Here is a 14655-nt window from a genome sequence, read left to right as displayed (position 1 = left end):
GTAGTCATATGAGATGCTGCTCCGATGTCCATATACCATGACGGGTTTGTTGAGCAAGACTTAGAGTATAAATAGCTACTTCGATATCCGTAGGGCTGGGTGTGGTAGTGTTAAATGTTGCCTGCTATGGTCTAGATCCAAGGAGACCAAGCCATTCTGGCCTTTGAGTTCTATGAGCCTGGCCCAACTATATATGGGATATGGACATGGCGCCACAATCCAAGGAGCACCTTGCTGCCACACTCATTGCCAAGGAGTCTGCCATTGCTGCTACTGTCTGCGACTGCCACCGCCAGCACCCTGCCGAAGCTCCGACTATTGTTGTTGTCCGCATTGGAGCCACCGCCATCGCAACCACCTTTGTCAAAGTCCTAACCACCTGAATTTTTGTTGTTTTTCTTGTTGTTGCCCTTGTTCCCACTATAATTATTATTATGATGATTATGATTACCTTGAGAGGCATTTTGGTGATTCATATCATCATCAGAATTTTGGGAATTCGCAACAAGGGCATCTGTAGAAGAAGATGAGCTAGATTCATGAGTAGGTTGTTGAAGAATTGTTGGCTCTTTGGGTTCCAATCTAGACTTGACAGTTTCAAATGGCAGCAAGGGATCATGTTGTTAAAGGTATGTTACAAAACCAACATAGGCATCGGTTAGTCTTGCAATCATCTTCAAGACTAAACGAGTATTACATACCAGAGCATCAATAATCACCAATTGATCGACTAGAAGCTTGAGGCGGTTGCAACAGGCTTTGGTCGTAGAAAAATCCTCTAAATTCGTGTTTGAGAATTGGTTTTTGAGGTGGACAACCCTCGAGTGTTTGTTGTCTTGGAAAATAGTAACAAGTCATTTCCAACATTGCTCGACCGAGTCATCTATCACAAGTATTGAATTGAGAATGTCTTATGATATAGTGGCATACATCAATTGTTACATGGCCACATCAATTGTTTCACGTTGGTGATTGCTAAATTCGGGTGAAATTTGGGTTGGCCATCCATTAAGTGCGACAAATAGGGAGAAAGGGAGTGGAAGAAAGTAAAAAGAGGTGGTAGGAATGGTGGCTAGGTGGAGGAGAGGAGAGGAAACCTAGGCTGATACCATAAAGGAAATATGTTCCATGGCTATTCTCATTCATTTGTCTGCGAAATATACATTAATATAAGTTTGATGTCAAGACTACAAGCTAGGCTAGAGTTTAGGAGAGTCTTTGACTAATTTACAGCTAAATAATGCCTAATGTAATATGGAAGATATTTACCAAATATAAAAAATTTACAATAATTACATATATTCTATCATGTTTAACGGATTGTGTGACAAAAGTTGTTTGAATTTGAGGTTGGGTTCAAATTTTTACAGTGTTGGATATAGGCAAGGGACGAGCATTTGGTTATTGCCAATAGGGTGGTGGGTTTTGGTTTTGAGAGGGGGGGAAAGAAAGAGAGTAGGGTTGAAATTCTAAAAATAATGGTGTGGATGGAGTGAAATTAGATTGGGGATATGCAGGAAAATTGGTTGGGGGTTGTCTAGGGTTTAGAATGTTAGTGTACTGTGTCGATGGTGGTTGGGAGAAGGTATAAGGATTTGGGACATTTTCATCTTGTAGTTGTGGTTATGCAGTAGTGAAAATGGTTGTCGTGGTTAGGGTCTGAGAGATGTATTAAGGTTGCAGAAAAGCAATGGAGTAAAAATGGTGTGATGAAGAAGGAGAAAGGGTATAGGGATACAAGGAAAATTTTAATCGTGTGTAGGTGATGATGGAGGCCACTATGGGTTTGAACCATATTGTTAAGGGTTTGACAAAGGGAAAATTTGGTGTTAGAGACTATTGTGGTGGCCACCACTAAGGTGACAACGGTGGTTGGTGATGGAAATTTGTGGTGTGTTGTGACAGTTCAAGAGGGTAGTATAAATGTGAATGTGGCTTCCATGGATTGTTGTTGTGGTGGCCATTGGTAATTGAGATTGCATGTGGGGGAGGCAAAGTAAGTTAATCAAAGAACCATTTGATACAGTGCTAACTTTACTCTACCATTACTCCCAAGAAAATATAATCAAAACTACAAACAAATGCTAGAGAAATAAACAAAAAAAAAATAGATTTCATTCATTAATGTCTGAAAAGAGTGCAAACTTTACAATATATAATAACCCTGATGAATGACAACAATAAACTTATCATCGTCAAGTATTTTAGGAAATTAAAATAAAATTAAATAATACCAAAAAATAATATCTAAATTATGTATAAAATGCATTTATTCATAAAGATGTAGTGAGTTATGTTTCACTTGAATAATACCAATATTTTATTGTAAAAAAAAGTGTGCTCTTGTATGATTTGCCATAAAACTTTTTCGTTTTGATTTTTTAAACAAGAGCACTACTAGCATAACCCAAACAAAAATATAAGCACGCATTAAATTCTCGCTCACTCTCACTATAGTTTCTCACACAAAAACAATAAGGAAAGGCAAAAAAAGATGGTATGATGTGAAAAATGTCTTAAGAGAAAAAAAAACTGAAACAAAGAATGAAAATGGGAAACAATAGAAAAAACGTTCCCTTCTCCATCTTTCTTCTTTCATTCATACTTTAAAATTGGCGCTAACCTCTCTCTCAGCCGCACCAACCAACTTATCCTCTTTTCGGTAGAGTTTCAAGCCAAAAGATACGGTGCATGCATATTGGAAATTGAATTTTTTATCACTAAGGTTTAGGTGGTTTGAATGCAAAGTAAAAGATTACATTTTACTAGATGAACCTTAGTTGAATAGATGCATTGAAAGTTGTTTTTGTTTCAACTTCCAAGAGACTTTATTTATTATAGTTGCTGGCAATCTTCACTATATATAGAGAAGAGATTTAGTGGAGAAACACAACACATGAAGAAAGAGTCTGTGAGAAGAAAGATTCTAAAACAAAGTCACTTTGTAGAGAGAAACATATCTTTGTGTGAGAGTGTTATCATTTCTTGTAACTATTGAGTGAGGTACTTGGATTTGCAGAGTGATACACTATTTGGGGGTGAGTTACTATCTTGTGATCATTTTTGTGATAGGGAAATACCTTTTGAGACGATTTCATGGACGTAGGCAAGAGGTGTCGAACCACGTTAAATTCCTTTATTTGTTATTATTTTTCCTATGGTGTAATCTTTGATGTGTTCTCACAATCCTTTGTGGGTGTGGATAATTTTATTTGAGGGACTGTTGATTACCTAACAGTGTTATCAAAGCTATAGTTGGGAGCACACAAAGATTCAAGATGGGGGATAAGACATCACGAGGGTACACATATGTTGGTTTAAAGTGGGGATGGAAGGTATACAAGGGGAGACACTTGGTGTTACGAGGAGAGAAAAATAAAGGTAATATTTTCTATTTGGATGGACAAACCTTGAAGAGGAACCGTGATAGCAAAGTGAAGAAGAAAGTGAAATTTTCTAACGTTGTAGAAGTGTTGGGAGATACTTCCATTAGAGAGGGAGTTTGTTCACTTTCAAATTAATTGAAGAATATTTCTCTTTTGCCTTGAGAGGGAGAATTGTAGAGTTTCAAACAAAAGATAAGATACATGCACATTGGAAATTGAATTTTTTTATCACTAAGGTTTAGGTGGTTTAAATGCAAAGTGATAAATTACATTTTACTAGATGAACTTTAATTGAATAAATGCATTGAAAGTTGTTTTTGTTTCCACTTCTAAGAGAGATTATTTATTATAGTTGGTGACATTCTTCATTATAAACATAGGAGAGATTTAGTGGAGAAACACAACACATGGAGAGATGTGTGAGAAGAGAGATTGTGAAACAAAGTCACTTTAATGTCAGTGTTATCATTTCTTGTAACAATTGAGTGAGATACTCGGGTTTCTAGAATGATACATTATTTGGTTGGTGTGAGTTACAATATTGTAATCATTTTTGTAATAGAGAGATTCTTTTGAGAAGATTTTGTGGACGTATATTAAATTTTTGTATTTGTTATTATTTTTCCTACGAGTGAATAGGCAATTTAGTCCTTGAGATTGTATCCATTTTGCATATTAATCCCTAACTTAATATTAAATTCAAAATAGTCCCTATCTTTGCAAAAGTGTTGCAAAATAGTCCTTCCGTTAAATTTTAAAGTAACACCGTTAATGATGTCAATTTTAGTGCCACGTGGACTATCCAACGTGGCACTAAAGGATGACGTGGCATGACACGTGGATGTGCCTCTTAAAAGATGCCACGTCATTTGATGATAACAAAACGAGTAAATAGACAATTTAGTCCCTGACTTTGTACCCCTGTTGCATATTAGTCCCTAACTTAATGAAAATTCAAAATAGTCCCTATCTTTTGCATAAGTATTGCAAAATAGTCCTTTCGTTAAATTTTAAAGTAATGTTGTTAGTGAGGTCAATTTTAGTGCCACATCATTTGATGATGATAAAATGAGTGGCTTCTTCAAATTTGATGGTTCTGAACCAATTGAGGCATATATACGAAAAAGAACCCACACACACTTGCATAAATAAAAAGAACCAAAAATCCACAGCAACAACCTTATCTCTGTAGCCGTCAACACCAATGGGCGAGGTCTGCATAACCATTCTCTTTTCCTCTTTTTTTTTCTTCAATTACCATCAATATATCATTCCGAGTTCTGATTTTTTTTGTGTGTGTTTTGAATAGGAAGAGAAAAATCAGAGGAAAACAAAGTGGAGGAGAAAAAAGCAAATGAAGAAGAAAAGAAAGAAGAAGAGAAAAAATCAGAGGAATCAAAAGATGACAAGGAATTCAATGAGGAATCTGTGCCACCAGAAATTGTGTTAGGCACAACCTTTGCAATACATGGACACTTTAAGCACGATTTCTGGCATCTTTTAAGTTAGGGACTATTTTGCAACACTTATGCAAAAGATAGGGACTATTTTGAATTTTTCATTAAGTTAGGGACTAATATGCAACAGGGGTACAAAGTCAGGGACTAAATTGCCTATTTACTCATTTTGTTATCATCAAATGATGTGGCATCTTTTAGGAGACACATCCACGTGTCATGCCACGTCATCCTTTAGTGCCACGTTGGATAGTCCACGTGGCACTAAAATTGACCTCACTAACGGCGTTACTTTAAAATTTAACGGAATGACTATTTTGCAACACTTTTGTAAAGATAGAGACTATTTTGAATTTAATATTAAGTTGGGGACTAATATGCAAAATGGGTACAATCTCAGGGACTAAATTGCCTATTCACTCGCAAATCAAACATGCACTTTCAGTGTCTGAAAGTTCGGTCAAAATGACGTTGCCTATTTGCAGACTCACAGCGTGCGAGTTGAAGACGAAAGCGCGAAGAAGGCGATTGGTTTCATTGAGGTAATTAACTATTCACAACTTCTTTTGCTGTGTTTGGTTCTATTTTATATATATATATATATATATATATATATATATATATATATATATATATATATATATATAATATTTACGTCACTGTGGTTGAATTTTATAATGCTCACGTTTTTGTGATATCCAATTTAAAATTATGCTTAGTTTGTTTTTTCTGAGGATAAAATTGTTAAAAATATGCTTAGGTTGACCATGAAATTGAATCATGCTTTAATTATATATATATATATATATATATATATATATATATATATATATATATTAGTGCTTCTATTGTTAATGGATTTTGACATGGAGAATGGGGACATGTCTCTTCTTTTTATTTTTTACTGATTATTGTAGTTGTCGTTTTGGTGTAATTTTCTTTTGTGTTATTGCTTTGTTTCTTGTTTTCTGAAATTTATAGTCGAAAAGATGAAAAAACAACAACAAAACAGTGGGAAATTGAGAAAACAAGAAATAAAGTGAAAACAGAAAGTGATAACAGAATGTCATCTTTATGTTTGTTTTGTTTGCTATCTTTTGAGATTTGTAAAGGAAATTTTGAGAACAAAATGTGGAGTAGCTGGCTTATGCTCTGACCACTGATGTTAAAATATTGGACGTGTTATCATCCTTTGGAGTCTATTATTAAATGTGGGACAGTGTGATTTGGTGATTGTCGTGTTTGTAAATGTTTAATAATTTGGTTGTTGATTGATAATTTGTGGGGTTTGTTTTAGGCTGTTTCATCTTCAATGTGTAGCATGATGATTGTAGTTGTTGGAATATATTAGGATTCTTATTGTTTTGCAAGTCTAATTGGTATAAGTCTTCATGAAATAGGCTTTTACTAGTTATGCTACAACAGTACTCGACCTCAATTAAGTACGAGTATTTGTAAACAAATTATATAATGAGATTTCAAATTATTTAGAGGGTGTTCTCTCCTTTTCCATTGAAAGTGTAATTTCAATTGTAGCTGTTTATTAGAAAGGAAATTGTCAAATTGTGTGCTTGAGAACTTCCAACTAATAAAATGTTTTCTTAAGTCACTAATTAATTACCTTCCTGTGTTGTGCTTTGTTGCAAATCTTTGCATAGTTGGTCTCAATCCCAAGCTTGGATATAAGGTCGGGGTTGTGTTTGGAAGTTGATAGCCAATGCCTAGCTTTGTTGAATCTCTATGACTAATTACCTTCTCTGATTAAGAATTTATATATCTCATACTAAATGCATAGTTTAACAGCCTCTCCAATTTCTTTGCTTGGTGATCATGTTTATGACCATATTAGATGCACTGGGCTCTCTGGTGAATGATCAGGACATTGGCTATGAATTTTTTCTTGGAGCTTATGTTGACATGACTTACAGGCCATAACTGTAATAGGGAAGGAAGAAGGCATCAAAGGTTATTGGAAGGGCAACCTCCCCCAGGTCTTTATAATCAGGAATGGATTTATTGGTAATTGGTATTTCTGTATGTATATCTCCTTATTATGTTGACTAGTCTTTTCATTTGTTTTACTGTTTCCACTTTTAATGTTGCAGTTGATTCGGGTTATACCTTATAGTGCTGTCCAGCTTTTTGCATATGAAATTTACAAGGTTGACTGTTAAACTATCTTTCGTGAATTTCTTTTCCCCAAGATTGCATGTTCATGTCTAAGTTATACTTTTGGATTTATAGAAAATATTCAAGGGAAATGATGGTGAGCTCTCTGTTGTGGGAAGACTTGCAGCAGGTACTTTTGCTGACATGATATCAACTTTTGTAAGTAATTCATTATGACGCCCAGCCTTGTATAACTTGCAGTTGCTTTCATGATGTTATTATGTTTCATTGCAGGGGATTAAACCTTTTGTTTAACAATTATGGGCAATTTCTTGTTTGTATATTAATCCTTTTAATGTCTCATCTAAATTTCAATATATGTGTCTAACTTTGTATATGTCTATGTAGATAACTTACCCATTAGATGTCCTGTGATTACGATTAGTTGTTGAACCTGGTTATCGAACAATGTCAGAGGTATATAAATTGACGTTTTTAGGTTTTTTCACTAGATCTTCATCTGCTAATGAACCATGTTATGGCTTTTCTAGGTTGCCTTGAGCATGCTAAGAGAGGAAGGATTTGCATCTTTCTACTATGGCCTTGGGCCTTCTCTGATTGGAATAGCTCCATATATTGCAGTGAACTTTTGTGTTTTTGATTTGTGAGTTCATTAGTAATCTTTTATCATATAAGAACATTGGATATTGGACAGACATTGATAACCTTCTATGGATAATAGATTAAAGAAGTCGTTGCCAGAGAAATATCAAAAGAGACCTGAAACATCTCTACTCACTGCTGTGTTTTTTGCATCACTTGCCACACTTACATGCTATCCTCTGGATACAGTGCGAAGACAGATGCAATTGAAGGCTGCGCCTTATAAGACAGTCTTAGATGTCATTTCAAGTTAGGAATGCAAACATAGTGGTTTCAATCAAGTTGTTAATCTTTTTCTGATGGGTGATTGGTCAATGATGTGGCAAAAAGTAAAAATGAGGCAAATTGCTCAAACTAGGTCCCTTTTAGAAACTAATTCCCAAAAGGGGGCTGTTTTGAAACTTTTTCCAGGGGAGTCTGTTTCTGAAGGGGACTCGCCAGTGGAGTTGGCGAGTTGGACACGTGGCGGCGCTTGGTGGACTCGACAGTGGAGTTGGCGAGTTGCTATCCACGTGACGGGTCCCGCCACTTGTACTGGCGAAATGTTTTTTTACGGAAAAAATTTTTTTAACTTCAAACGGGTATAACTTTTGATAGGAATGTCCGTTTGAGGCCCATAATATGTCAAAATGCTCGAAATTGAATGAAGAATCCCTTGGCAAATTCCCAAAGGGAATTTGGTCAACTCATTTTCCCAAAAAATGCCTCTAAGATTCAACCACCCATTTTTTTAATCTTAAATCCTATTTTTGAGCTACTTAGAGGCATTTTTTGGGAAAATGATTTCGGGAATTTTCCAAGGGATTCTTCATTCAATTTCGAGCATTTTGACATGTTATGGGCCTCAAACGGACATTCCTATCAAAAGTTATACCCGTTTGAAGTTTAAAAAAAAATTTCTGTAAAAAAGCATTTCGCCAGTACGAGTGGCGGGACCCGCCACGTGGACAGCAACTCGCCAACTCCACTGGCGAGTCCCCTTCAGAAACAGACCCCCCCTGAAAAAAGTTTTAAAACAGCCCCCTTTTGGGAATTAGTTTCTAAAAGGGACCTAGTTTGAGCAATTTGCCTAAAAATGAAAAAAACTTGAATTTTATACTCCCAAGTCTGTGGTGGTTTGATTTATGGGAATTTATGTAAAAGATGTGGATTCTTTAAGCTTTGTTGTTTCAATAGTTATGCACTATTTCCAAATTAATTATTTTATTGATGCAGGTATTGTGGTAGGGGATGGAATTATTGGCTTGTATCTGGGATTTGTGCCCTACGCTTTGAAAAATTTACCAAACAGCAGGTACTTGTGATCTTCTATTTCTGGTTATTAAGTTTTCAATCTTTGCACTGTGCCTAGCGAAACTACACTTTGTTGATTCTTATTTTCTTTCTTGTGACATTCAGTATTTTTGCTGGAGATCATAAATTCCATTAAAATTAGTGTGTTTATTTGAGATTGCTACTGCCTCTATGCCACTAAACATACACAGATATAATAAATATAGCTCATCACGGTCATTTATTTTAATTTGAAGTTGATTATGATTTGTAACTTGATTCAGTCCTTGTTTATCTCTACAGTATCATGCTTACTACATATGACATTGTCGAACGTCTAATTGCCGCTAGTGAGAAAGAATTTCAAACAATTACTGAGGAAAACCGCAACAAACAAAAGAAACCCCAATAATAGTCAATGACAGTGAACCTAAGATTCATGTTGTTTTACCCATTCTTTCCCCCCTAGAATTTTGTGGAACTAATGCTTCAGCAGTTCTATCCAGTATTAGCGGGAATTGCTTTATAGATAGCCACTGTCAACAGTTATGAGTATATACCAGCAGCCAATATTTGGTATCTTGGGGCTCTAAATTTTGCAAGACACAATGTGCTAGTTACTGTAATACCATATTCTTTTGTTGAATGTATTTTAGCAGTAATTTTTTGTAGGGATTTTGCCAAACTGAATGGCAATATAAACAGAGATGTCAAAGAAGATACTTTCTGACAAACTTTTCCAACACACTATTGTAGGATGACTTTTATGCTGAGTCTCACTGAATAACTTCGGTCCATTTTCTATGTAGTGTGACTCATATCAAATTCACCCTAGGATAATATGTTGAAAAGAATGTGTTGATGACATTCCTCATATGAATAGAGCAATTCTAGCATAGCACAGTGCCATGTACCAATCACACTGACCATATGCACATATAACCTTTTACTTTTGAATACATGGTAATGGTACTATCTAAATAGGATTAATATACCCATACATAAGTTTTTTACAATTCGTTCAATGTAATAGAGATAAGAAAAAGACAGAAATGTGAGTGAAATAAGCTGGGTGATATGACAGAGATATTATGAGAAAAAATGAATTGTGTATGGAAGCCAACATTCTCATACAAAGATGAGATGCTGTCTGATTCTTTCGGTCTCAGTTGTAGTTGGATTGCCCAATACCTTATAAATCTCACGTTAAAATTTCATATTTCAATGTGGGATTCAAGTCCCATACTCGTTGTGCACTAGCCCCTTTGACTAGTTCCAAGTGAAACATTGCAAAGCCAGCATGACCACTCATGTGGTTCGTTTGTAACTGAGAGACATGATGGAAGGTTCTGATATCAATTAATAAGAATCTTGAGAGAATCACATCACAGAAGCTAATTGTTTTAGTTGGAGTACAAGGCTTTATAAATTCTACACCTGTGTTTTCAATATGGGACTCAAGTCTCATGCCTTGCAATTGGATTTTAACATTGACATAAATTTCAAATGAAGTGGAGAGTCCAAGGCTTTTATAAATTTTACATCAGAATCCATATTTTTAATATAGGACTCAAGTCTCATACATTGCAATTGGATTCTAACATTGACCTAAATTTCAAATGAAGTCTACTTCGCTTTTTATATTTTTGTCATTATTTAATAACTAATAGTTTTTTTGGATACCCTAATTATTTTTCAGCCTTTTAACGTTTCTAAATTTTCAAATTTAATTATAATTGTAAATATAATATATATTGTCATCTTCACTTGTGTACCTAAAAAACTATTAAGTATAAAAATTGTAATTTATAAAACTTCTCATCAATTTGTCAATTAGAAATACACTTCTTTGCTATCTGAAGTATGTTATGCTAAAGCAACAAATGGTGATATCTTACCAATGTTGGAACACACACTGTTCCTCACTCAATTGCAAGAGATGCAATTCACTCCCTCACATATTCACTCGTGTATCACTCACTGTTTTCTAAGCACAGAATTGCACAGAATTGCACACCTACTAGGAATAGCACTAGAGACTGAAAATGATAGAATGAAAAACAACCCTTTATTAAGATGTATGATTGCCCTTTTATACAAGCAAAACAAAGTAACAACCCTTCACTCTTAGGCTAGCACTTATAACAGAATTTTAAAATTATGTTACTCTCTCTTATATACAAAGCCAAAACAGAATTAAACTCTCACACCCTCCCTTAATTCTGATCTCCTAAGTCCATCAAGCCAATTCTGTCCCTTAACATTTTAAACCTCTCCCCTTTGAGGGGTTTGGTTAAAATATCAGCAAGTTGATCAAATGTGCAGCAATACTCCACTTTCAATTTCTCTTTGTTCACTTGATCCCTAAGATAGTGAAACCTTGTTTCTATGTGTTTGCTTCTACCATGAGAGGTTGGATTCTTTGACAGGCTTATAGCTGACTTATTATCCACAAAAAGCTTCACTCCATCACTCTCCTTGATTTTTAATTCCTATAGTAATGTGTCCAACCAGACAGCTTGACAAGCACTCATTGCAGCTGCAACATACTCAGCTTCACATGTTGATAGAGCCACTATGGATTGCTTCTTAGAACACCATGATATTGGTGCTGCACCATACATGAATATGTAACCTGTAGTACTCTTTCTGTCATCTCTGTCTCCTCCCCAATCTGCATCAGTATATCCCATCAATTCCTCTGAGTTGCTATTGTCTTTATTTGGAAATAAAATTCCAGCATTGATGGTCCCTTTTATGAACCTTAGAATCCTCTTGGCAGCTAGGAGATGAGGAATTCTGGGTCCTTTCGTATATCTACTTACCAGTCCAACAGCAAATTCCAAATCAGGTCTTGAATGACACAAGTACCTGAGAGAACCAACAATCTGTTTGAACTCAGTTGCATCGACTTTGTCTTCCTTGCCCTCCTTTTCAAGTACAAGACCTGCCTCTGTTGGTGTTGCTGCTGAATTACATTCAACCATGTTGAATCTCTTCAATATTTCTGTTGCATACTTTCTCTGGTGCATCAAAATACCTCTCTCAGTCTTCTTGAATTCAAATCCAAGGAAATAGGATAGAACCCCATATCAGTCATTTCAAACTCACTCATCAATTCCCTTTTCAGTTCTGCTATCTCACTTTCATTACCACCAGTGATCAACAAATCATCCACATAGAGGCATATAATAATGATATTACCTACTGATTTGGATCTTACATAGACTCCAAACTCACAGCTACACTTATCAAAGCCAATTTTCATCATAAAATTGTCAATTTTCTTGTTCCAAGCTCTTGGGGCTTGCTTAAGTCCATAAAGAGCTTTTCTCAACCTGAGAACCTTTGACTCTTGGCCAGCTATAGAGAATCCAGGTGGCTGAGTCACATAGACCTCCTCATCAAGAGGACCATTTAAGAAAGCACACTTCACATCTAGTTGGTGCATTGTCCAATTCTTTAGGCTAGCAATTGCCACTACTGTTCTAATAGTCTCAATTCTAGCAACTGGTGCAAACACCTCTCTGTAGTCAATCCCAGCTTTCTATAAAAATTCTCTAGCCACAAGTCTAGCTTTATACTTGACCACCTTGCCTTCTGGATTTTTCTTAATCTTATAGATCCACTTCATATCAATGGGCTTCTTCGATTTTGGTTGAGATACCAGCTCCCACACTTGATTTTTCTCAATAGATTTAAGCTCTTCTGTCATAGCTTCAACCCACCTCTGATCAGCCATAGCATCTTCAAAGTTTATTGGTTCTGCTTCAGAAAATAGAGCAAAATGTAAAAGATTCCCATCTACACTTACATCAGCATCAGACAACATCTCAAAACCTTGAAATCTAGCTGGTTTGGGTGCATTTCTCTGGGGTCTCACTTCTCTTTGAGTGGTATTACCATTCCCTTCACTTGTTTCTTCCTCTTCTGACCTTATCATTATTGAAGGTCCTTTCATTTCAGTATTCTGCTCCCAGTTCCAGCTTCTAGATTCATCAAATACCACATCCCTACTGATTATTATCTGTTTACTCTTCGGATCAAACAGCTTATAGCCTCCAGTTGAGTGATATCCGAGTAAGATCATTTGTTCACCTTTATCATCTAGCTTCCTTCTTAACTGATCTGGGATATGCCTAAAACAAAGTGATCCAAAGATTTTGAAATGGCTCACATTTGGTTTAGCACCACTCCAAGCTTCTTCAGGTGTTATTCCTTCCAGTCTCTTTGAAGGGCTCCTATTCAAGATGAAGACAGCTGTAGACACTGCCTCTCCCCACAAGTACTTGGGCAGACTCTTGCCTTTCAACATGCTCCTTACCATATTCATTATGGTTATGTTTTTTCTTTCTGCAGCTCCATTATGTTGAGGTGTGTAGGGAGGAGTCACTTCATGAATTATGCCTTCTTGATCACAAAATTCTTGAAATTCTGTAGAAACATATTCACCACCACCATCTGTTCTCAATATCTTGATCAATGAGCCACTTTGCTTTTCTGCCATATTTTTGAACTTCTCAAAGACTTCAAAGACATCACTCTTCCTTCTTATTAGGTAAACCCATACTTTCCTAGTCAATTCATCAATAAAGGATATGAAGTATCTGTTTCCACCCAGAGATTCAGTTTGCATAGGGCCACACACATCAGAGTAAATCACCTCAAGTTTCTCTTTTGCCCTGATTGGTACATTTTGTTTGAAAGTGCTTCTTGATTGCTTACACTGTAAACAACCATCACATACTTCACTAGGAGGCTTGATCTGAGGCAAACCCAACACCATTTCTCTTGAGTTTAGCTTAATCAGATCTCTAAAATTTAAATGGCCAAATCTGTAATGCCATAACCACTCTTCACTGTTTACTGTAGTAGTAAAACACTTCTGTTCTATCACATCAATCTTAATTTTGAATGTTCTATTTTTTGAAAGAGGGGACTTCAAAATGAGCTTGTGATTTCTGTCAAACACTCTCAACATCTTGCTTTCAAGCTTAGTCATAAAGCCCTTTTCTAATAATTGACCTAAGCTGAGTAGATTACTTTTCATACCTGGTACAAAGAGTACATCAATGATGCAAGACTGACCTCCATCCTTTGTTTTGATAAGGACCTTCCCAATTCCTTCAGCAGTCAAGATTCTATCATCAGCAAATTTGACTTGGCTCTTCACAGATTGATCAAGGTTGAGAAACCACTCTCTTCTTCCTGTCATATGAGTGGAGCAACCTGTGTCGAGGTACCAACAATTATCACTTGCCCCTTCAATTTGAGTAGTTACCATTAGCAGTACCTGTTCAGTGTCATCATCTTCTTCCTGAGCCAATTTTGCATCATCACCTTTAGGTTCTCTTTTGTTATTGGGTTTGCTGTAACACTCATCAGCAAAATGCCCAAACTTTTGACAGTTAAAGCATTGAATACTTCTTTTGTCAAACTTCTTTCTATTTGAAGAGTTTTGGGAATTGGATCCCCCTCCTTTCTTGTGGTCTTTATCACTGTTCTGATTTCCCCTCCATTTATTGCTCTTCCCTTCAGTTTTCTCTTTCTTCCATCTATCACCATGCTTCTTTGGATTAGACCGTGCTTGCAAGGCTTGTTCACTTTTCTTCTCATTTATCCTTTCATTCATTCTCTGTTCATGAGATTCCAAAGATCCATGCAATTCCTCTATGCTAAGCTCTTCAAGATTTTTGGATTCCTCGATGGCTACCACAATATGGTCAAACTTGGGTGGCATGGTTCTAAGCACCTTCTCTACAACTGAT

General features: G+C 36.0%; 1 protein-coding gene and 1 pseudogene across 1 annotated transcript; one reads left to right on the top strand and one right to left on the bottom strand.

Moving 5' to 3' along the window:
- The first annotated feature begins 206 nt into the window (after window positions 1-206).
- Window positions 207-9299, top strand: LOC100788900 (thylakoid ADP,ATP carrier protein, chloroplastic-like; annotated as a pseudogene).
- A 2080-nt stretch (window positions 9300-11379) lies between these two features.
- Window positions 11380-11874, bottom strand: LOC121174707 (secreted RxLR effector protein 161-like). Its single transcript, XM_041014621.1, has one exon. It carries the CDS (start codon window positions 11872-11874, stop codon window positions 11380-11382), a length of 495 nt encoding a protein of 164 aa, XP_040870555.1.
- Between the last annotated feature and the right edge of the window lie 2781 nt (window positions 11875-14655).

Source organism: Glycine max, chromosome 1 (genome assembly GCF_000004515.6).
Source record: "Glycine max cultivar Williams 82 chromosome 1, Glycine_max_v4.0, whole genome shotgun sequence".
In the NCBI taxonomy this organism is placed as follows: Eukaryota; Viridiplantae; Streptophyta; class Magnoliopsida; order Fabales; family Fabaceae; genus Glycine; species Glycine max.
The sequence above is the reverse complement of the archived record's forward strand: the minus strand, read 5'-3'. Positions and strand labels throughout refer to the sequence as shown.